Source organism: Neovison vison, chromosome 12 (assembly GCF_020171115.1).
Source record: "Neovison vison isolate M4711 chromosome 12, ASM_NN_V1, whole genome shotgun sequence".
In the NCBI taxonomy this organism is placed as follows: domain Eukaryota; kingdom Metazoa; phylum Chordata; class Mammalia; order Carnivora; family Mustelidae; genus Neogale; species Neogale vison.
The window spans coordinates 142,021,608-142,046,522 of NC_058102.1; the positions used below are offsets into that span (position 1 = coordinate 142,021,608).

The 24,915-nt window shown below is 43.5% G+C and overlaps 1 protein-coding gene across 3 annotated transcripts in view; it reads left to right on the forward strand.

Moving 5' to 3' along the window:
- The window catches only part of SFMBT2 (Scm like with four mbt domains 2), a 201,165-nt gene that overhangs the window by 64,165 nt on the left and 112,085 nt on the right, over positions 1–24,915 (forward strand). The window contains exons 1-3 of one of the 3 annotated variants that reach the window (XM_044227658.1): positions 18,512–18,588; positions 22,556–22,644; positions 24,368–24,614. In XM_044227658.1, coding sequence (XP_044083593.1) covers positions 24,599–24,614 — 16 coding nt within the window. In that variant the 5' untranslated portion in view covers positions 18,512–18,588; positions 22,556–22,644; positions 24,368–24,598. Of the gene's footprint in view, positions 1–18,511; positions 18,589–22,555; positions 22,645–24,367; positions 24,615–24,915 lie in introns of those variants that run through there. The other 2 variants (XM_044227656.1, XM_044227657.1) reach the window with 2 other exon arrangements.

A 24,915-nucleotide genomic window follows, 5' to 3' on the forward strand; every position in this document is an offset into this window, starting at 1 on the left:
GCAGTTTGGGGTCTCTCTGTCACTCTCACAAGGACACCAAGTCCTTTAATTAGTGATGTGCTCATGCTTCTGCTTCAGGACCACCTGGGGTAGAAGAGCCGCAATACAGCCTCCACGCATCTGTGGCAGAAGGTCCCATGGATGATGATCTGTCTGTGATTCTCCAGCACTTTCTCTCAGTCCAGGCAGGACCCTTAACTAACACGCAGAAAAGAGAGCCAGGAGGAGGGAAGAATGACTCTCTGCATTCTTGTGTAATCTTACTCGTCCTGCTGGGGTCACACAAGATAGGTTCCTGTCCAGCTCTTATCTGTGCCTGTGTTTATGTAACCGCTCATAAAATCACCCAAAGATGATGGCAGTAAAAAGATTCCTTTTCTCTTTTGATTCCTGAAGAAATATTCTGAAAAAGAAGAAGGATTGGTCACTAGCAATGGTTACCAGAAGAGGCATATTTCCACATTAATGCCCTTTGGGGCTGGGTTTTTTTGTTTTTTTTTTTTTGCCATTCTTTTTTTTTTTTCCAATTTATTTATTTTCAGAAAAACAGTATTCATTATTTTTTCCCCACACCCAGTGCTCCATGCAAGCCGTGCCCTCTATAATACCCACCACCTGGTACCCCAACCTCCCACCCCCCCGCCACTTCAAACCCCTCAGACTGTTTTTCAGAGTCTATAGTCTCTCATGGTTCACCTCCCCTTCCAATTTACCCAAATTCCCTACTCCTCTCTAACGCCCCTTGTCCTCTATGCTATTTGTTATTAAATCCCAGGATTTTGGGGTGCCTGGGTGGCTCGGTTACTAAGCATCTGCTTAAGGTCTTGGACCTTAAGGGTCATGATCCCCGGGATTGAGTCCTGCTTGAGACTCAAAGTGGGGAGTCTACTTCTCCCTCTCCTTCTGCTCCTTCCCCCTGCCCTCTGCTCATTCTCTTTTCTCTCTCACTTTCAAATAAATAAATACATAAATCTTTAAAAAAATCCTAGCAGTTTGTTATGTTGGGATTATTGAAATCCTGGGTAAAGTGACAAAAATACCAAGAGCTTTTCATTTTTTGATAAGTCAATTCCAGGCTGTGGTGAGAGTAGATATCTAAATAAGGTTCTGTTGCATTATAGACTCCCCTCTTTGAAAATCCCAAATTATCCAAACTTCTCCCCGTGGAAAGAATAATGGTTGCAAAATGAGCTGGAAATTTATTCCTCTCCACTCATCTGGTATGAATTGTTTGTCCCACGTAAGTTGATGAATTGCTGCTTCCAAGGTTGATGTGATAGTTTCTGTTTTGTTAAACAGCTATAAATCTCATCTAATATGGTCTTCGTGATAACAGGAAGAAAACCGTAAGTTAATATCTGTTAGATTTCATTGCTTAAAAATAATCGTTACTAGTAAAACTTCATTTTCACAAACATAATTTGATCTCGTGTAATTGATAGGAGAAAATTCAGGGAATTTGTCCAGGCTCTGTTTACAGCCGATTTTTTTCAGGAACTGCCACATGCAATAATCCAAATGAGTTCTGTTTATGTGATAAGGCAGGCAGAATTTATAGTGAGCACTCAGAATGAATTACCAACAGCTACAGAAGCAGCTATATACATACATAAATATATATATATATATATATATATATATATATATTTTTTTTTTTTTTTACATATTCTGGTCCTTTTGCAAAATTGAAATATTTTGTGATATATTACCCTAGTATTTTTGTTTGGTTTGTTTGTTTGTTTGAAGAATCACAGAGGACAAAACCTTAGGGACTTATTTGAAATCTCCTGTTCAGTTACAGAGAGAAGGGGAAAAGATCAGATATTCACTCACATATTCCTCCTTTCCGTGCTGCTCCTGCCTGCAGACCAATGAATCTATTGTTTTAGGTGCTCAGTGTTTCCTTCACTGGAGAAGGGAAGCCCTGCCATAATTTTGTTGCTTTCTGGAGGGTTTTCTTGTAATTACAAGTTGATAAATGGTTTTGATTCATGATTCCAGAAATTATGGCATCTTCCTTACAATTAATCACTTTCATTAGACTTTTTTTATTGTAACAACAAAAACCACACCAGCTAATTGCCTAGGTATCTCTGTTTTTGGAATAGTCACTGAAACTCCTCTGTTTGTCATGCTCAGGAACTTGACCTGGGTGACACCCAGGGTCAAGGTTCCGTGTCATGGCCAACGTCGCACGGTGGGCTCCTTCTCAGCTACTTTGCCTGTGGTTAACTAACCAGTGGTAATCTTTTCCCACCACATTCCTGTGGAAGGAAGTTCTATGACTCGGGTCATATGAAATTTTGAAGACGAATTCAAACTGTGGAAACTGATTTTATTACTGAAATAGTTCAACTGCACAAGTAGAAGAGGGAAGGTGTCTGGAGTCCTTAATGTTGTGTGACCATGTATTTTCTGACTTGGAGCTGTTTCCTGGGAACCAAAGCTCTAGTGTCCTCTCCCCTCCCCACTTTCTTTCTCCTAGTCCTTGTGGCCTGTGGAGTTCTAGTCCGTGTAACTATACTGGGCTCATTCTTAAAACCCTCTACTCTTGGACTGATGCTTTTTTTTTTTTTTTCAAGTATTTTATTTATTTGGCAGAGAGAGAGAGGACAGAGAGAGAAAGCAGGACCAGGAGGGAGGGGTAGAGAGAGAAGGACAAGCAAACTCCCCACTCTGCAGGGAGCCTGATGTGGGGCTCGATCCTGGGACCCTGGGATCATGACCTGAGCTGGAGGCAGATGCTTAACTGACTGAGCCACCCAGGAGGCCCCCTTCACCTGATTCTTAAAATAATTTTAAATAAGTAAATTGTTTCTCTTTGATAATGTAGAGCCTCATCATAATATTCTCCTCTCATTGGGCAGCCTCAGAAAGAAGCAGGGGTCAGGACTCCTGGGAAAGAGGGAGGGCATGATTGAGATGCTAGTTAACTTTGAGGGAGCCTAAGAGGAGCCTGGACGAAGTCCCTGGCTTTTTTTTTTTTTTTTCCTCTCAATTAAGTGAGATCAAATTGTGTTTGTAAAAATGAAGTTTCACTAGTAACAATAATTTTTAAAGTATGAAATATAGTAGATATTTATTCAGCCCTCCTGAATAAAACGACATTTGAGCAGAGACCTGAATGAAGTGAAAGACCAAGCCATTGATATATCTGGGGGGAAGAGTGTTCTGGGCAGTGGGAACAGTACATGCAAATGTCCTGGGGCAGGAGCATCCTGGATATATTAGAAGAGAGCCATGGAAGCCTGCAGAGTGGGACAGGAGTGTTGGGGAGAGCAGTAGGGGGAAGATCAGAGTGGGCAGTGGCCCATAGTGCTGCATGGGCTGTGGTAAAGGTTTCAGCTTTTCTTCCTCAGGATTTTGAATAGCAGAATAACTCAGGCACGAGCTGTGTTCTGAATGGATCATTTGGACTGCTCTGTGGCTGCAGTGATCAAGGCAGGCAATAGCAGTGGCTTGTATCAGGGTGCTTGTTGTGGATTTTGTAGCAGAGCGACTGGATTCTGGAGGTATTCTGATGGTGGACCTACCAGGGTTTGCCAACGGACGGGGTATGACGTGTGCTTGTGTGCGTGGTAGGGGGCGGAGGATGTGGTGGAGGGTAGGAGAGAGAGCGCGTTTGAGCCATGGCTGGGTCCAGAGCCTTCAGCCTGAGCACCTGGAGAGGCACACTTGTCCCAGAGTCCAGGAATCCCGTGGGAGTGAACCGAGTGTGGTTGGCCGTGTTCTGTGGAGGTGTTGGCGAAAATGTCAAAGTGGACGGTGGACGTGTATCTGGGGTTCAGAGGGCAGTCCTGGTCGGTGCGGGAACTGGATGCCGTCAGCATACAGTTGGTGTCTGAGGCCACAAGCTTGGATGACACCAGTGAGGGGATGAGTGTGGGTGGAGAGGGTGTCCTGGTGGACTGGGTTCTGGGACATTCCAGAGGTTGGCTGACGAGAAGCAGTAGCAAAGGAGACTGAAGAGTGATGACCAGGAAGGTAGGCCAGGAGAGCTTGATGGCTCCAAGGCCAAGTGTCCTGGTCAGCTTGGTGGACATAGCAATGCACCCCAGGTCCGGCGGCTTATCAGGAACAGCAATGTGTCCTGCACAGATGTGGAGGCTGGAATTCTGAGATCAGGGTGCTGGCCTGCTTGGGCTCTGGTGACAGCTCTCCGCTGGGCTGCAGACCGCCAGCTTCTCCTTGTGTCCATGCTTGACTGAAGGGGTGTGGGAGCTCTCTGGGGGTCTCTTTTATAAGGGCACTAATCCCATTTGTAAGGGCTCTCCCTTCACGACCTAATCCCTTCCCCAAGGCCCCACCCTCAAATACTGTCACGTTGGAGGGTTAGGATTTCAATGTAAGAATTTTGGAGAGACAGAAAAATTGAATCTGTAGCACTAAGAGAAGAATGTTTTTAGGAGGGGGAGGTGATCAGACCCATGGATTGCTGTTCATTATGTCAAGCAAGCAGAAGACCGAGAATTGGCCATAGATTTGGCAATCTGGAAATCACCGGTGATCTGACCCTACTACTTCATCTTCCCCAGTCTGTCTTTGTGCCCTGTAAGTCTGTCCCCACCTACCTGGTTCATGGTTCTGGCCGTGCTCACTTCCATTTAGTCGTACTCTGCCAACCTATTACTGCCCTTGCCCTTGGGTTTGACGGGTGAGAAATCGATCTGTGAATTGTGCCATATAGAGTTGTCAGAGCAAAAATGTTCCTAAGAGAAGAAATGTGTGAAAGAGGGAGATTATGGTGGGATTACTCTCCAGTCTGCAGACCTGAAACATAGACATCATTCCACCCCAGAATTTTGAATTGCTAGTGACTGTTTAACTTAGACATGCAGAATGTGTTTTGATTTTCAATTTTTTTAATTTCTTATTTTTAAAGATTTTATGTTTTTGACAGAGAGTGAGAGAGAGCATGAGCAGGGAGAGTAGCAGAGGGAGAGGGAGAAGCAGACTCCCCACTGAGCAGGGAGATGACTCAGGACTTGATCCCAGAACACTGGGATCATAACCTGAGCTTAAGGCAGACACTTTGCCAGCTGAGACGCCCAGGTGCCCTGTGTTTTGATTAGGGAAAAAAACAAAAAACAAAACAAACTTCTGTCGCTAATAATTTTTCACTAGCATATTTAAAAAATGTACAGTCAATAAAAGTGTCCTCATATAATATAGTGATGGGAAGGATTTCACTCTACCATAGCTGGATAATAAATCCTATCGTTAAGAGCGCATATTCTGGAGCCTGTGTTTTGCCAAGAAGTTCTGCTTTGGGGTAATTCGGTGTCTTGAGAGGTCTTGGTGGTAGGACAGAGTTCGAGTTTCGTTAGTTATCACAAAAATGACAGGTTTTAAGAATTGAACCACATCTGGAGCCGTGACAGGTAGGTCACAGGATTCGTCCGTCAGTGGCAGAATGCCTGCAGGCTCTTGGTCCTCACGCGTGGACCTAACTAATTATGTATGAAACGTGTCTCTTCTCTTGAAGAACATGTTCTGATCTTCCTCACCTACACTTCAGCTAGAAGGATTTCACTGCTTGTCCTAAATACGTCCGATCTCGTGTTGGATGCTTACTGACAGAACCACTCTGTTCCTTTTCTCATGCTCTGGTTCATATTCAGTGCTAACACACTTCCATGAGGTGTGATTAAAGCTGTCTTTAATTATTGTAATCAGCATGTTAATCAGATCTACACTTGAAGAAAGTAATCTTCGATGGCTGCGTGTTTTCCCAGAGTATTACTCTTTTTCAATATTTCATTCTAAGGGAACTAACATTTCATGAGATGTGGTTGTTTGGGTAAATGCAACTTCGGTTTTAAATCACTTATTTGAAATCGACTTACCCGGCACTATAAATCTTTGAAAGTAGACCCACAAGAAAGAGTTTTGAGAAATGTGACCCAGAACCTAAGGTTTTGTGGAGTAGTTGTGTTTACGTTCTAGACTCCTAAAATAATTTGTTTCGCATCGGTTTTATTTTCTCAGTCATACAACACATGTGTTTGGAAGAGTTATTCTAAAATTGACGTTGTACACGTAGCTTGTAAATTCAGAGAGGGCTGTCTGTTGCAAATGCTCTGTACTGATTGCAGGTCTTCCTAGTTGCTTTGAGTGTTTCTTGTTGAACAGGGACGAGAACAAGTTGTTCATCAGATTTTCGGGAGGCACCAGCTGAGGTGCTGTGCATGGATGTGTTTGGTATGCAGCGGAGACTCGGGAGAGGTTTTATTATCAGAATTGCCAAGTCTTGTGTCTGTTGGGCTGAGGAAAGAGGGTAGATCAGTTGCTTCTCTTTTAGAAGGTAGAGCAGGTCATCCTCAACACTCTTCTCGTCCAGTGACATACATCATAGCCACATTTTAATATAGTTATATTATTTCTGCATCATTCTTAACCTTCTTGGGGTCCTATAGTCCTTTGAGGAGCTGATGGAGTCAGTGAAACTTCTTGGGAGGGTCCCTCTTGGGAGGAGCCCATGCGTGCTCACAATTTCGTTTTGGATTTTTTGGGCAACAAGTTAAGAATCTTTGCTGTAAGGGGTATAATAACCGCTCAAACTGAAGCGGGAGGGATGGGCCTGTCTGGGATTAGGAAACTGACCTCACAGTTGGTCAGTTCCGTGAGATGTGGTTTAGAGAAATTTCTAGCCGTCCAAGTATGGTGGCTGAAGAGTTGGAAAAACCAAACATGAGTTAGATTCAAGTCAGATGCAAAGGGCGGGTTCTTAATCTCCGGCTTGCCTTTTGCCAGTGCGGGGTGGTGGGGAATGGGCGGGTGCTTCAGGAAGGTGACAGAAACACAGTGTTCAGGCTTTGGAGCAAGACTGAGGAGAAGCCAGGAGCACGGAGGATGTTTATGGTTTAGTTCCTGTAAAAACTTTCGGAAGAGGATAGTGGCTAGGTTGATGGTGAGAGACTGGGTCTCTCCAGGTGGCTTGGGGCTCTGATTGTTTTCTGAAGCAGAACTCGGACAGCCACATGGTGAAAGCAGACTTCAGTTTATTGTGAATAAGGGCCTTTGGACACAGGGCGTGTCATCAGCAGCCTCAACACCAACCCCAGATCTCACCTGCCGGCCTCACTTAGCCCGGATTGAACCACTGGACTAAAATGACAGTGCCTGGGAGAGAAAGTACCGGTGTGTGCAGCTCGGAGTGTAGACATGGTGGGGTGTGTGCGGGGTGGAGAGTGTTTTGTGGCAGAAATGGTTGGCAAACACTGCCTCTGTCTGTATCCACTTAACAAGGTCATACCCTTCAGTCCCTTGACTATGCTTGTAACAGTGGTCAAGCTTCTGAAAACTCTAAAATCATACTTGATTTAAAATTTAATTCAATTTTTGGTTCGTATTTGAGGCAATTATATGATCCTTGATCATTGTCTGATTTTAGTTTCGAAATTTAAAAATGTAACTTCTAAATGACAATTTCCTGATTAGTTTTTTAGTTAAAAAATGTTTTTAAAGATTTTATATATTTATTTGACACAGAGAGAGAGAGAGAGATCACAAGTAGACAGAGAGGCAGGCAGAGGGGGAGGGAGAAACAGGCTCCCCGCTGAGCAGAGAGCTGGATGCAGGGCTCCATCCCAGGACCCTGGGATCATGACCTGGTTAGTTTTTAAGATTGGTTTGTTTCCCTGCAAAAAGCCCATCCGAGTGGGCGTGGTCCTATTAGCAACATGCCTGAAGGTGCATTTGACCCTCCTCCTTCCCCTCCTTCAAACCGCCCCCCCACATCCTTCATTTAGCACTTACCCCTGCCAAGCCCTGTGCCAAGGGCTTCATGAGGGTTCTCTCACTTCCTGGTCCTAGGGCTCTGCCAGGTGAGTACTGTGAGGAGGCTGCTTTATACAGGTAAGAAAACCTGACCAGAGAGGCTGGGTCATTTTCTGATATCACACAGCAAAACAGGGTTCACCTGGGATTCCACTCAGCACCACCTAGAGCCTCTCATTTCCAATGTGGCATGGCTTCCTCAGCGGGGTTCAGGTCATCTCAGGCTTCTGGAAGCTACAGCCCGCAAGAAAGTCTAAGGATTGATTCATTATCATTTTCCTCTTTTCTGTGACTGTTTTTGTTCTTTCCTTTTGGTCTACCGACCCTTTAGGATGGTAATATGGTAATGTATTGGTTAGGGTTCTCCAGAGAAAGAGACTGATAGGATGTGTGCAGAGCTATGAGAAGAGGTGTATTTTAAGGGATTGGCTCACATGATTGTGGAGATGTGGGGAGTCCAGAACCTGATGGAGGAGGAGACTCGGGAAAATATTGCAGTTCGAGTCCAAAGACGTTTCCACAGAAGAACTGGAAGGAGCCTGGGTCACAGATGGAGTCCTGAGACAGTCTGTTAGAGAATCTCCTCTCTTTTCTTTCAGATTGAAACTTTTTAGAGCAGTTTAAGGTCCACAGCAAAATTAAGGCAAAGGTACAGAGTTTTCCCTACCCCCTGCCTCCATACATGCCCAGCCTCCCCCATTATCAGCATCCCCTGCCAGAGTGGGACCGTTATTACAGTGGGTGAGCCTACACTGACACATTCTCAGCACCCAGAGTCCGCATTTTGTGGTAGAGTTCCCTCTTGGTATTGTACATTCCGTCGTTATTGTCATCATAGAGTCATTTCACTGCCCTGAAATTGCTCTGTGTGCCACCAGTGCACTCCTTCCCCGCAATCCTGGTGGACATGGACCTTTAACTTTCTCCACTGTTGTGCTTGTCCAGATGGCCATAGAGTTGGTATCACACAATAGGGAGCCTTATCACAGTGGCTGCTTTTGCTTGTAACGTGCATTTAAAGTTCTTGCTTGATAGCTCATGTCCTTTTAGTGCTGCATGATATTCCGTTGTCCGGATGGACCAGTCTGTTTCTCCATTGACCTGGCAGACAATATCTTGGTCGACTCCAGGTTTTGGCCATCACAAACCAAGTTGCTGGAAACATTTGTGTGCAGGTTTTTGTGTGGACGTGTTTTCAGTTCCTTTGGACGTGTTTCAGTTCCAAGGAATGTAATTGCTGGATCGTACAGTATGGATACGTTTAGTTTTGTAAGAAGCCACCAAGATGTCTTCAGAAGTGGCTGCACCATTTTGCATTTTGACCAGCAGTGAGCGAGAGAGTTCCTTTTGCTCCGCATCATCCTAAGCATTTGCTGTTGTCGGTGGTCTGGGTTTTTGGTATTCTAATGGTATATCTTGGTATCCCATTCTTGTTTTAATGTGCATTTCCGTGAAGACATATGATGTGGAGCATTTTGTCATATGCCATTTGCCATCTGTGTATCTTTCCTGACGAGGGACCTGCTAAGGTGGTTGGCCCATTTTATGATCAGGTGTGTTATTGGATTGTTGAGTTCTAAGAGTACTTTGTATATTTTGCATACAATCCTTTATCAGATGTGTCTTGTATTAATATTTTCTCCTAATCTCTGGCTTGTCTTCTCATTCTCTTGACAATGTATTTTGCAGAGCCAAAGATTTCCATTTTAACGAGGGTCAGCTCATTTGTTTTCTTCATGCACTGTGTCTTTGCTGTTGTATCTAAAAATGCATCACTATACCCAAGATCATCTAGGTTTTCTCTTATGCTATCTGCTAGGAGTTTTAAAGTCTTATATTTTACATTTAGATTTATGATCTGTTTTGAATTAATTTTTGTGAAGGGTAATTTTTGTAATTATTCATAATTGCAAAGTCTGTGTTTAAGTTCATTTTTTTTTTTGCATGTCAAGGTCCCATTGTTTCTGTACTGTTTATTGAAGAAACTAGAAACTATCTTTGCTCTTATGCATTGTCTTTGCTCCTTTGTCGAAGATCAGTTGACTGAAAATATGTGTGTCTGTTTTGGGCTCTCTCTTTTGTTCCACTGATCTATATGTTCTTTCTTTCATCAATACCTCATTGTCCTGGTTACTGTGGCTTTATGGTAAATCTTGAAGTCAGGTAGTGTCAGTCCTTCCACTTTGTTCTCCTTCAATATTGTCTTGATTGTTCTGGAATTTTTTCCTCTTTTTTTTATTTGACAGAGAGAGATCACAAGTAGGCAGAGAGGCAGGCAGAGGCAGAGGGGGAAGCAGGCTTCCTGCCAAGCAGAGAGCCTCATGCAGGGCTTGATCCCAGGACGCTGAGATCATGACCTGAGCCGAAGGCAGAGGCTTTAACCCACTGAGCCACCCCGGTGCCCCATGCACTTTTTTCCTTTTTATAAAAACTTTGGAATCATTTTGCTAATATCTGCAGGATAAGTTGCTAGGATTGTGAATTGCACAGAATCAGCAGAGCAAGATGGGAAGAGCTGATGTCTTGACAATATTGGGTCTCCCTATCCATGAACGTGGAATATCTCTTTATTCACATCTTCTTTGATTTCAAAGAAGTGCTCTGGGGAGGTCAGTCTTTTGTTCTATTCAAGTGTTCCCCTGATTCAGTGAAGCCCAGCCACACTGGGGAGAGCAGTTTGCTTCACTCAAAGCCCACTGATTGCAGTGCAGATTTCATCCAAAAATATCTTCACAGAAAAATCTGGAGGCATGTTTGATCAAATGTCTGGGTGATTGTGTCCTAGGTATGTTCACACACAGCATATGCCATTATAGACAGCAACTGTGAAAACCATTAAAAGATAGGCTGACTCATGTAATTAGATATATACAGAGGGCATGTTAATGTAAGTTTTATGCAAGCTTTTTCTTTTTTTTTTTTTTTTTTGGCAAGGTTGTTTTTTTCTTTCTTTTCAAAACTTGCACCTAAGGGAAAATTTTGAGTGGAAGCTATTTTGCCACAGCAAAGAAAGTAACTTCACAGGAAGAAAGAAGTATGTGTGAGAGAGAGACCTGTGAGAATAAAATCTTTAACAAGAAAGTGTCCTATTCCATTGAACTTGGAGCCTTGGACCTTTGTGATATGTCAGTTCAGACTTGACAGTTTCTCTGCAGAGTGAGCTAATGAAAGACCTGTAGGAAGTTTTTCTTAGTGGAGAGAAAAAAAAGTCTCTGACTCTTTGGAAGTTTTTTTTTTTTTTTTTTAAAGCAGGAACAGGTTTAAAGCAATAACAGAAATGCCTGCAAGGTGAAATATTGGCAGCTAGAGAAGAATGGGAGAGAAGGTGCTAGAATAGGAGAAATTCCATTATTTTATTAGATAAAAATCTCCATCCAGAGAACAGTGATCAGGTTTTAACTTTGTCCTAACAGTTTTAGGGGCTGTTATTCATCCTCTAGGCTCATAAAGATTGGATGCGCACAGTACTAGGAGTAACACATTGAGAGTATCATAAGTACTTTTTATCCTTATGGCTTTTGCTTTGTAAATCTTGGTTGTTTATAGCGCTGAGAGGTTTTTAGGAACCTCAGAGAACTTCACAGAAGCAGTTGGCCCCTCAAAGATGTGTCGTACCTTGTGTTTCCTTCATTTCTGGGTGATGCCCTCGTCTGAAATGAACGGTATCCATGTTGCCTAATGGGACAGTTGTGCATTGTTCTTCAGAAGGAGAACTCCAGAGAAATACAGTCTCTCCCAACTCTTAAGGTGTTTTTGATGCCCACTCAGTGAACTGGTGAGATCTCTCGCTTTCTGGGTTAGATGTGCTGTAGCCATAATCTGAAATGTCTCCTCGTATCACGTGAGAGCAGTTACAAGCCAGGCCAAGGAAAGATGTGGAAGCTCATTTGTGAATGCTTGTGGTGTGCTGTTGAGTTGTATCGTATTTTATTGAAAGGTCTATATAATATCCATGGTAACAATGATTCTTCGTCTGAATCCCCCAAGTTGTGTTTCAACAGAAGATTCGTAAAATAGACACAAGGTGCAGAGCCATTAGATCTGTCCTTTCCCCTGTGACAGAAATGTACACACTTCTGTATGTGTGTTTATCATGGGTCCTGGGCATCTTGTAGTCATGCAAGGGGACGTGGCTGGAGTGGAGAGTAAGGCGTGGACTGTCGTGAGGCGGATGAGTACAAACGTGTACTTAATTATACATTGTGTTCAAGCCATGAATGGAGTGACTCTGGGACTTCAGGACGGAATATTGCTGATCCTGGAAGTTAGGAAGGATCCCCGAAAAAGGCATGGTTGAGGTGCTGGGTTTACTGGGGACACAGTGGGGGAAGTGTTTCTGCACCAAGGGAGGGGGATATCCAGGCCAATAATGAAGCTGTTGGAGGGGAAGAGTTTAGAGAAAGCCAGTGTGGAGAGCAGAGGGAGGAAGAGTAGAGAGGGACCCAGTCCTGCAGGAAAGTGGGACAGGTTGTGGGAGTTTGAAGTTTACTCTGAGATTCATTGGCTGTGTGAAATGATCTCATGTCTTGTTTTAGAAGAGATTATGCTGAGTGAAATCAGTCAAGCAGAGAGAGTCAATTATCATATGGTTTCACTCATTTGTGGAGCATAACCAATAGCATGGAGGACAAGGGGCGTTAGAGAGGAGTAGGGAATTTGGGTAAATTGGAAGGGGAGGTGAACCATGAGAGACTATGGACTCTGAAGAACAGTCTGGGGGGTTTGAAGTGGCGGGGGTGGTGGGAGGTTGGGGTACCAGGTGGTGGGTATTATAAAGGGCACAGCTTGCATGGAGCACTGGGTGTGGTGAAAAAATAATGAATACTGTTTTTCTGAAAATAAATAAATCGGGAAAAAAAAAGAAAAAAAATGATACAATAAAAAAATAAAGTGAATATGATAGAATAAAGGTCACAAAAAAAAAAAAAAAGGCTTGTGTTGAGGGGGCGCCTGGGTGGCTCAGTGGGTTAAAGCCTCTGCTTTCGGCTCAGGTCATGGTCCCAGGGTCCTGGGATCGAGCCCCACATCGGGCTCTCTGCTCAGCGGGGAGCCTGCTTCCCTCTCTCTCTATCTGCTTCTCTGCCTATTTGTGATCTCTGTCAAATAAATAAAATCTTTAAAAAAAAATAAAAGGCTTGTGTTGAATACACTATTCAAGGTCGGGAGCTATGAGATATCTAACAAAGAATTAATATGTAACATAAATAAAGGGCTCCTACAAATCAATGTGTTTTTCAAAAGATCAAAGCTTGAATTTTATAGATAAAAGGTGTGAGAGGACTCCCAGACACCCATGGACATTTGTGAAGCAGGCAGGACTCTCTGATCCTGTGGCTCAGAAAAGAGGTCTGGTCTGTAGGGATGAATTTGACAGCTGTTGGCATCACGGTGATTAAAGTTGTGGACGTGGATGAGACTGTCCACAAGAGGACCACAGAGTGAGAGGAAAAGCAAGCCAGCCTAGGACCAGTTTCTAAGTAACCCCTAATCATTGGAAGTTAAAGGGGTTGGATGGAGAAGGCATGGCTGGAGAAGGAAGAAAGAAAATCCCAGTCGTGGAAGCCCATAGAGGAGTTTGTTTCAGGGAGGAAGTCATCAGTAGTACAGTTCAGTGGGTGGCTTGGTTCTCGTGGGGAAGGAAGTTGAATGGATGGGATAGGAGTGAATTTAGTCTTCTTTGCTTACGTTTGGTTTTGGAGGGGAGCAGAGAAATAGGGTATTGGTTGATCAGAAAGGGGTACCAGGTGGTGGGTATTATAGAGGGCACGGATTGCATGGAGCACTGGGTGTGGTGCAAAAATAATGAATACTGTTATGCTGAAAATAAAAAATAAATAAAAAAAAAGAAAAGAGAGTTCTAGGGCGGGGGGGCGGTATACAAGGTTGGGTGGTTCTAGGACTTACAGGGAATGATTTGGCTCAGTCTTTTTCTTTATGCTGCGGTGATAAGCCTGGTCATTCTAGTGCAGTGGGGGACTGGGGGCGGTGGTCAGAGGGAGGCAGGCGTGGAGAAGATGATGCACTCACAGTTCACTGGGTACAGGATGGAAAGGGTGTGGTTTTAAGTACGGAGAACAAGCATGGTGGTGGGTGTGGCTCCTTCCGACAGAGCCCCTGAATCTGCGTGTCACCGACGGAGGCATTCCCTGCTGCTCCTGCCCCAGACGGACGGACCTCATGCCATTTCCAGGAACTGACAAGAAAGCACTCTGTGATCCTCCCGATTCCCCTCAACAAGGCATCACAGCAAATAGATATGTACTGACGTACTTGCCTTATTTAAACAGGCAGATAAAACACTGTCACAGCTTAGTAGAATACATTCCTTTTCCAGGGAGCCGTGACTTGCATGAACTGTAGGAATAACTTAACTACTAGCAAAGGGAAGTTGGGAAGCTGTTGATGCCGGATTGGCGTGTCGGGGTGCAGAAATCGGGTTTGAATCCTGAGTTTTAGGGAGATCTCAAGCGTGCTTGTTTTCCTGTCTGTATGTGCTTGGGTGCGTAACACAAAGGACAGACCTTGGATTTGGATGTGAGAGACGTGCGGACAATGGGAACTCCAGTGTGCGCTGTAGTGTCAATTAAAAAATATGTAGCTGCGTGTGTCGATGTGTCGACATTTGTATTGATGTAAGCCTCGTGTCTCATCTATTCACTATTGATCTTGTTCTCCTGAAAACCTTCAGCAAGTCACTGTCTTTGTGCCTGATGGATCCTGTTGCGTTAAGACTATTCTTGCAAAGCGTAACAAGAGAGGTTGACGTTTTTCCATTACGTAGCAGGTGATCAGTTTTATAACAATGCAGGGAAGCGGGAACAGAAACTAAAAACGAATTGGTTTACACGAGGAATTATTCTCCAGAAGGTAGATTTCCTTTTTTGGTACCAGTTTGTCAGTGTTTGAAGATGTGGTCGTTAGCTTAAATCAGCATTAATATTCAACATAGGGAGAGGCAGTTAAGGGATTAGAAGGCTAAAAAGTATCATCCCACTCTGGAAGACATTTTTCATCTCATTATAATTTCTGAAATTAATAAAATATTAACCATGTGGTTTTTATGCCCATGGCTGTCGTTTCGTATCTGTGATCTGAGGTACAGGTTTATTAAAAGTTAAATTTGGATTGTCAGAAATTTGTTCGTGTATAATTAAAGCAACGTTTTGCAATATTTCAAGTACAATCTTCTAAAGGGAGACCGAGTGTGTTTATATAAATGTTGGAATGCATTAAAGAGGGAGCGACAGAAAGCATCATCCGAGGATACTGAGCCACCAGCGTGAAAACTGCCAGGAAGCCTTTTGTCGTTTAAGGCTTATAACCACCCAATGAAGCCGTCTCCACGCAAAGTCACGTATGACCCCATAAGAACTAATCTCAACACGGAGGAACTCTCCTGCGCTCATTCCCAATATTGAGGAAAATTCTGAGCAATGTGTAGAATGTTAAGTAGCCGAGGGCTTCCTTGTTAAGGGTCTGTGTACGCACTGACCAAGGTTTTAAGGATTATAATGGCCTTAATAGTCTGTGTTTCAGCGATGTGGACTCTTCTGACGTCGAGACCACTCATTGTCTCTGTTTCAGCCGAAAGTCGTCACTCTCTGTTGGTTCCCTCCAGCAGTGCTCAGGTTGTGTTTTTGCGAGATCCCGATCTTCAGAGCAAAATAGTAATACTACTTTTTGTAATTGTGCAAGTATATTTACATAACGGAAAGAATCCTGGGGGGCTGAATTTCCCTCCAATCTATAGTTAGTGAGTACTAAGGAGTATGTGTGTGTATCTGTGCGTAGAGATAATTTTTGCAGCAATTTTCACAAGTTACCATCTTCATCTCATTAATTACTGGAGATAGGAATGCTTTTATCTGAACCTGTCACACAGTAGGAGCTTATCAATCCTGTCGACCTGTTGAGTCATTTTGTGACCTGTCCTTCTGTTTGAGGGAACAATTTCATTTGAAACTGTATGAAAAATTAATGTAGATACTTTCCTTTAAAAAACCACAAGGGAGGGCGCCTGGGTGGCTCAGTGGGTTAAGCCGCTGCCTTCAGCTCAGGTCATGATCTCAGGGTCCTGGGATCGAGTCCCGCATCGGGCTCTCTGCTCAGCAGGGAGCCTGCTTCCCCCTCTCTCTCTGCCTGCCTCTCTGTCTACTTGTGATCTCTCTCTGTCAAATAAATAAATAAAATCTTAAAAAAAAAACGCAAGGGAAGGAGCTTTATAGTCTTTTCTTCTTAATAGTAAGTATAAATGTTTCCATTTATAATTCAGGATTCACTGTTGCACTTCTTTTCTTTAGCGAAGTCAGTGTTAAAGAATAGTTTCCTGATACCTCAAAGGCTGCTGCCTGACACCGTATGGTAAAGCCCAGTTCTGTTGTGAGCCAGGAGTTTTCTGTGGATGGAGCATTTTTATTTATCTCTTCTTCCTCCAGAGGCTACTTTAAAATGATAGTGAAGGAAGAAAAAAAAATACATGAACCCACACAGAGAGAATTGAAGAGAGACTTGTGCAGAAAAGATATCTCAAAAATGTTCCTGCAGCTTGAAAGCTCATGAAGGGTTGGTAACTGCCAAAGATGGGCGGGGGCCACACTTGGTTGGGGGGGCTTGGAGTCCTTGCAGTGCTGGGTGAGTGGGAGTCCCAGGTGAGGCTGGAAATGGCAGGGTTTAATGGGGTCAGAACACTTCCCAGGCTCTATGTTCCCTACCGTATTGGGACAACCAAGAACTAGAGACGCTGTGTATCCTCTGGGTTCATCTCTGAAGAAATGGACGGAACTGTTTGGGGAGAACAGAGAGACTAGTTCGGGCATTTCCTTCTCAGATGGGAGTTACCAAACACCTGTTCTGAGTTACAAGCCTCCGCTCTGGGACAGAGTTTCCCCTTCAGCTTTTTGGTGGGCTCTAGCTGACGTGTGCCGGGCCACCAGACACCCCAAGAGAACACCTGATAGGAGAGAAAAGGAAGGACATAACTACGAAACAACCCTGCAAGTCAGAGGATGCTGGGCATACGGCAGGAGAAAATGCTCTGCTTTACTGTGTCAAGAGGTTTTGAAAATGGCAGAAAAAGCTCTAGAAGAAGGGAACAACCAAAGAGCAAGACAGAACCAAAATTACAAGCAACACAATAAATTCAAAGAAGCTTTAGTTGGCAGTGAGTGGAGAAAATTGCCATGAACAAAAATTAGCCTCTGTGTGTTTAGACTCTTAAGATGCAGGAATGCTTGGCTTTTCTTCCAGCTAGAGTAGATCTGAGTGGCTCAGCAGAAAGCGGCTCACTGCCCATTGGAATTACTCTGCTTATTTTCCCGGTGAGTGGAAAGGTATGACGCAGCCTGTCTTCCCTGTGGACCTGTCTGTTCAACTGCCGACATGGACGGAGAGGGGAGGAATATGTCCCTCTGACTTCAGTCCAAGTCTCCGTGTTCAGGGTCCCCCTGAAGGGGCAGCTCTGAACCGCAGACCAGTGTCCCCAGCAGATGGCCTCCTTGAGAAGTGAGGAATCATTGAAGGTGTTTTCATACGCTTGATGGGCCTGGAAGTCCAACAGGACTGGTGTCTTCCCAAATCCTGGGGAGAGGGGGGAAGATGGTGACTTGACTTTTATTTGGAACCTTTTTGTTTTTCCTCCAAAGTTCTCTCTACACCCAATGTGGGACTTGAACTCATGACCCAGAGATCAAGAGTCACATGTTTTGTGGACTGAGCCAGCCAGGCACCCCTGTTTGGGACCCTTTTTATAGGTGTCTCTGTAATCCCCATAATGCTGTTGTGGGACTTGAGGGCCATCTATGAATGTCTTTGCAAAGAAGCATAGGTGTGTGTGTATGTGTATGTGTGTGTGTGTGTGTGTGTGTGTGTGTGTATGCACATGTGTGTGTTTTCTCTTTCTGAAACTCATGTTCATGATTGCATCCTGCAGTGAGAGAGGCGTAGCTCCCCACACGGGGTGTTAAAATGACGAGTGTAACCTGGATTTCTTAAGAAGCAAAGTTGACTAAAGTATATGTATTTTCTATGCAAAGTTTATAAAATGTTAAAACTGAATAGAACCTTGGAAACATGTTCATGAGAAGGTTGTACAAGGATCCTGATTTTACTCTTATGAATAGAGAATCTTATGAACTCTCAGGAGTGTCTCCGTATAAGCTAACAGCATGTGGAAGTGATTACAGTGTTATGGACAAACTTTTATCCATCTATTTTGTTTTCATTTTAATCATTTCTTTCTGGGTGTAGAGTTCACATTCAATGTCTTTGGGTGTCTGCTATGTTGTAGGTCTTCCGAAATTTAATGCCTGGATCATCCGATGGAAAAGATAATGACCAGAGGGCAAGGAATTTTTTTCCCATTTGAGAAAGATGGCTCTTATAGCCATGCTAGTTGATTGAGTCTTTTTTTTTTTTTGAATTTTTAAAAATAGCTTTACTGTGGAATCATTTACATACAATAAACAATGTAGCCACAATTTCCATTTCCCTGTACTCTATTCCTTTATGTAATTCATATTTTCACATAATATCATGTTTTTCTGCTTGAATTTTTCCTGTAACATTTCTTGTAGTGTGAGCCTGCTGGTGATGAATTCTCTCAGGTTTTGTGTGTCTGAAAAGTTTTCCTCTTAGCTTCATTTTTTTATACATTTGTTTTGTTTTGTTTTTACTGAATATTGAACCCTAGGTTGACAGTGTCTTCTTTTCAAGACTTAAAAATATGCTTTAAAAAATGCACCACAGTCTTCTCATTTGCATTATTTCCAAGAAGAAATCTACCTCGTTTTATCCCCATCATACTTATCCTCTGTAAGTAATGTAACATTTCTGTTTATCACTGATATCGAGCCATTTGATTATGATGCACTTTGGTCTAGTTTTCTTCAGGTAACCTGTGCTTAGGAGGGAGAGAAAAAATTTTCAAAATTTTTATATTTTTCAAAAATAAAATGGTGAAACATTTTCCAAATTTGGTAAACTCCCAGATCCATGAAGCTTGATTGAGTCTTTGAAGAGAGGCATTCTGTAGTAAATGAAAATTTATAGTCTTAGAACTTCTAATTAGAAACTTATGTGGACACCCAGGAAAGTTCAGGTCAGCTTCTGTTGCAATGGATTCTAAGGGATTTCTAGACAATTTTGATTGTACTAAAATTTAACTGAATTCAGTATTACTCAAAATAAGTCCATTGACTGCGAATTATAGACTTGTTTTGCATAGTTTTTTAAAAATACATATGGTGGTATTTTCTCTAATAGATTTTTTTACATTTGAATATTGAGTTTTGAGAACTAAATGTTGACCAGAACAGTTTTTCTTTTAAAAGTCGCAGTGTTTGGGTGGTTCTGTCTGTTAACAGCTGGGCAGCCCATTCAGTTAAGCACCTGCCTTTGGCTCAGGTCATGTCTGAGAGTCCCAGGATCAAGTCCTGCACTGGGCTCCCTGCTCAGCTGGGAGCTGCCTGCTGCTCCCCCTGCTTGTGCTCTCTCTGCCAAATAAATAAATAAAATATTTTTTTTAAAAAAGTAACAGTATTTCTGAGAACTGTTTCCTTTCTACTTCTTAATCAAAAGTTGTTAGTATATCTTTACAGCTAAGATCCATTTTTTTAGTGAGAGTAATTTGTCTAGATACTGTGTGGCACAAGAAAGATTGCTTCAGAGCCTTGTGTAGAGACATTAATGGATAGTTATAGGAGCTCTGGGCTGGAGGGCTCACAAGGTATAATTTTAGAAGCATCTCTACCGTTCTCTTACTACAGCCCAACCCACTTCAATTTCAACATTACACGATGTCTTCATAAGGTGATGGCATGTTTAAAAATTTTTAATTTCAATGTTCACTTGGATTATGTGGATGTTAGAACCACCCCTTAAGTAAGCCATTGAACTTTCTTCTTGTAGTGGATATGGACATAAATCTGTCGGGTATGGGACCATATTTCACCCAGCTAGGCTGATTGTCATTTTTTGGTAAAGAAATAAGGAATGCATATTTGCTGGGCACAGTTGTGTATTGTCCTCATCTTGAAACTTTGGGTTAGACAGTAATTTTCATATTCTGTCTATCATGCCTACAAATTACTGATTTATCTGTATGCAGAAGCTTTGAGAGTCATAGATTCCCATGGAAAGACTCCGGGTAGGATTGGCGTCTGCATACTTGAGTTTGAAGCTGGGGGTGACCCTTGTTATTTCTATGAACTTGGGAAAAGTTAGTTAGAAACATCACCCTCAGAACACTGTCATAATGATCCCAAGACCCAGAGGAAGTTAAAGTTATGCTGGGAAAGTAAAAGGGAAATACAGATTTTCATTCCGTTGTCTTGTATGCCGTTTCCTTTTGGTCTTCTCGGTGACCATGGGCATGCAGGAGGGCGGTCTCTGTCCATTCAGGCTGCTGTAACAGAAATACCATACTCTTTGGGTCTTGTAAACCACAGAAATTTATTTCTCAAAGTTCCAGAGGCTGGAGGTTCAAGTAAGGCACCAGCAGATTCTAGTTCCTGGTTCAGAGTTGCTTCCTTCTGTTGGAATTTCACGTGGTGGGAGGGTCGAGGATCTGGGGTCTCACGTATGAGGGCACTGATCCCATCAGGAGGGCTCCACCCTCATGACCTCCTCTAAACCTAATTACCTCCCAAGGGTCCCACCTCCTGATGTAGTCGCATTGGACATTAGGATTCAGTAGGAATATGGGGGGACACAAGTCATTTAGTACACAGCAGGGGGCTAATTTAGAAATGGGTACAGCACTGACTAATGGAGGCTACACTTTTAAGGACAGAAAAGGACACTGTAACAGTTCCTGTTCCTGTTTAGATGCATTACCTTATGAGTGTGTATGTAGAAAATAAGGAAGATGGTATTTTATTTGAGCAAAAAGTCTAGAGGTAGAAGCTGATGAATGGGTGAATTGCTCCTTTTTAAGCAAAACCATGGTTGGGGCATTGAATGGGGGAAAGCTGGACTTTGCAGCCTTGTCTGGATCCCCTTTATGTTGCCTGAATTCTTCCATTTTGGTTCTGGTTGTCTTGGGATCCTTAGCGTGTGAGGGAGGGATATTGACTAGGATGCAGGTTAGTGATGGCAATCGCTGCTGTCTCCGCTTCTGTTGGTGATCAGGCCAGCGCACGTGTGCAGCCTCAGCCTGGCATTTGTGGGAATGAACAGTAAATACTTGGTGAGAGTGTGTCATACTTTAATATACACTTACAAAAAGACGAGCTGCTTCTTATTAATTGCCTGGTGTGTGCCAGTATGGTTAGGTTTTACTGATGTGTGTATCTTCTCTAAAACTGCTAGCAGCCCATAGGCTAAAATGTTGTTAGCACCCTTACACTGATGAGGAAAGAGCACAAGATAAGTGGGATAAATTACTCAAAGTTGTAGCCAGTGAGGGCAGAGCCTGCTACGGTACCTGTTCCTTGAGGTATGAGCAAGAAATTGTTGTATTGTGCCTCTGCAGAACACAGGCAACGTGCAAACCACTTGCATCTGGAACCTTCCACAGAGGCTAAGGACTCGATGTATTCTAGGCAGTGCTCCCTGGCCTGCTGGCTCCCCACGTGATCCACGGAGTGGGTAGGCGGGAATCTGGGCCATGCTTCTCCTGTGTTGCTGATTCGTGAAGCCCGTGAGGCCCCGGGAAGGCTCTGGGCCTGTCCTGGGTGTGGATGTCACTGGGTGAAGCCTTTGGAGATCTGTACTTTGGGAGATGTGCCAGGAATGTACTGTTCCTCTAGTCTCGGGTTCTAAGCCCTAGGAGATGGTTGGCTTCCAACGTCTGAAATGTCGTTCTTCAGGATGTCTCCGCTACATTCCTTCCTTGCTCTCAACGTGGTCCCCGCAGTTTGCGGTCCCCTCGCTTTTGTCCTTGGAGAGCTGTAGCCACTCCTTACCTCGGTTTCTCTGCCGTTGGCCTCTTTTGTTTCCATTCAAGCCTCTGTGCTATTTTCAGATAGGCAGAGATTTCCTGTTGACTTAATGTGTCTGCTTTCTGGGCTGTTGATCGGTGGTGTTTCCCCGCGCCCTGTACTCAGACTGGGCCAGAGTCGGTCAACAACTGTGCGGCCTTCGTTCACGTCCTCCCTTCCCGGGCCTCTCAGTCAGAAAGTCCCTTGTTCCTTGTCTCCGCCTGCAGAATTCCGTGTCATTCAGAGCCTGCTGCTGTTTTTCCACCTGGGGATTGTCCTCTGACTTCTGTCCCTCCCTGGTCTCTTCCTTCTCGGAATCCCCCTCCCCATCCCCGAATTCGGTGCTTCACGATATCTGCTTTTCTCTCACAGAAATGGCCGAGTGCATTCTCCTCAAACTTCATGGCCCCCTCTTCTTTAATCCCCCCGACGCCCAGCAAGTGCGAGCATGCCACAGGCACAAGGTCACCCGCTGTGGGCAGATTTCTGGTCACCGTGTTAGCTCTCCAGTGTGATGCTTAAAATGAAGAAAAGTATCAAAACAACACATGTGTACAGAAAAGTGCTTTGAGGGGCACCTGGGTGGCTCAGTGGGTTTAAGCCTCTGCCTTCGGCTCAGGTCATGATCTCAGGGTCCTGGGATGGAGCCCCACATCGGACTCTCTGCTTGGCAGGGAGCCTGCTTCCCCCTCTCTCTCTTGCCTGACTCTGCCTGCGTGTGATCTCTGTCTGTCAAATAAATAAAAACTAAACTCTGAAAAAAAGAAAAAAAAAGAAAAGTGCTTTGATTTTAAACTGAACCTGATACTCGCCTGCTGTGCTGAGGTGTGTTTTTTCTTCTTCTTCTCTTATCTTGCCAGCAATCAAAGAGAAGTACACAGACTGGACGGAATTCCTCATTCGTGACTTGACTGGTTCCCGGACGGCGCCGGCCAACCTCCTGGAAGGTGTATGTATTGTTGTTTCTCAGCTAGTCTGTGTCTGAAGCCTCACGGTTGCATGAGCACCTCTGCCTATATCCTTCAGCGGGTACACGTGTACGTGTGGATATTCTGTCCAGATAGCCTAACTTCCTGTTTTTCCCCCCAAAATTGTTTAAGGTAATGATTCTCATGGCACCAAAGCTTCTGCATCTGTGGTACAATCAATAAGTGGAAAACTGGCTTCTGTGTGAACAGATTTTTAAATAATGCTATCATTAGGATATCTTTCCATTATCCTCTACATGGGAGCCTCTGACCTATATTCGTGAATGTAAATAAAATCCTGGAGAAGACCTCTTCCGTAGATGTGACCACGAAGCACGAACATGCCCTGTTAGAGTCTTGGAGCGTGCTAACAAATGGTCCCATTGACTCTTCCGTTCTGGTTGAGTACACGCACGCCAACAACACACGCCAACAATGTACGCGTGTTGAGTAATAATTGAATCAGCCTCCCTTCTGAAGACCACAGGGGTATTGGCTAATCCTATTTCAGTGTGGTTAAGGTATGCTTAAGGTGCCGAAGAAAAAACAGGTGATCTGCTGTGGTGATGGTTCGTTTGGCAGTAACTGTAAGATAAAGCACTTTGATCTTTACTCCGTATGGTAGAACGGAAGGAGCGCCATACTGTCATACGTAATTATTGAGTCACCACATCTGGTTATGGAATGCCCCTCGAAAAAAGGGGGAAACTAAATAACAAGAATATGATGTGGATCGTGACGATATCATTATTCTCTTAACGTTAACGATGAATTTCCCTCCTCTCATAAATGACATTGACTTTTGGAGCACTGCTGTCTAAGACACGGTTATCCGGTTTTATTCTGTGAAGATTTTGCCTGGTTTATTTGCTTATCTTAATGGCTCCTGATTTGTTTGGTTAGCAAATCAAAATGACGATTCTTCACCCTTTCAGAAGGACGAATTATCTTACTTTGTTCATTCTTTTTTTTTTTTTTTAACGTATTTGCCTACAAGACTGACTGAACAAACACCCTTTTCATGTGCCAACGTATGCTGAGAAGTTTGCTTATACGGGGCACTAATTATATAAATATATGTATATATATATATATATATATATATATATATATATATATATATATACATTCTCTAAACCAACAGTGGGACCAAGTGTAGAAATAACTATGTAATTGCCTCATGTAGCTGATCATTCATGTGTGTTAGACACGTCCTTGATACGTGTTCATGCTTTGCTCACTTAAAAGTATGCAAGCATCTTAATCATTCACATGGTAGCTAGCCATGATAAGATGAATGTCTGTTGAGTTGTGGGGTACGTTGATAGCCCCATGGTCTGGGAAAAGAGACATTGAGCTACCACATATTTTCTAGTGGGAGGCCAATTTGGTGTAAGTCTTCTTAAAAGCATGCTTATTTCTAACAAATGCCATTTTATCTGGGAAGGGTGATTTGTTTGGTGAGAGCCGAGCACAAACTGTTATGTTCTGTTTACTTGTGATTCTTGTTGTTGGACAGAGGTCTGGGGGAATGAACGTGTGTGTGGAAGGAGCGGGAAGGGGTTGGGGGTGGAGGGAAACACCAGACTGTTTGCCAGTAGCTTGGATGATGGTGTGAAAAAATATTATCTTCTGCTGTCATCTGTTTCCGTGAGAACCTTAAAATAAAGTTTAAAATAAGGAGTTTTGCTTCTGTTTAAACAGCCTCTGCGAGGGAAAGGCCCTATAGACCTCATTACAGTTGATTCCTTAATAGAACTTCAGGATTCTCAGAGCCCTTTTCAGTACTGGATAGTTAGTGTGATTGAAAATGTTGGAGGAAGATTACGCCTTCGCTATGTGGGATTGGAGGACACTGAATCCTATGACCAGTGGTTGTTTTACTTGGATTACAGACTTCGACCAGTTGGTTGGTGTCAAGAGAATAAATACAGAATGGACCCACCTTCAGGTAAGGGCCAAAGCTTTTGCTGCTGCGAAGTATTTGGTAAAGGATGTGGTATTTTCCTGGATGTGTCTCTGGAGAGTTTGTTAGCTCCCTGGTATCTTTTACACGTGCGTATGTGAACGTTAAGCATTTTGACTGCAGAAAACTCTTCTATGGAAAACAGAACTCAAGACCTCAGTAGTGTTCTGGAAGGAGAAAGTGGTGGAGGCTGTGGTGAAGCTGATCTTACTCCTCTGGAATCACTGATTAACTAATGAAAGACACACGGGACTGTGACTTGGTCATTTTCTCCCTTTTTCTTTAG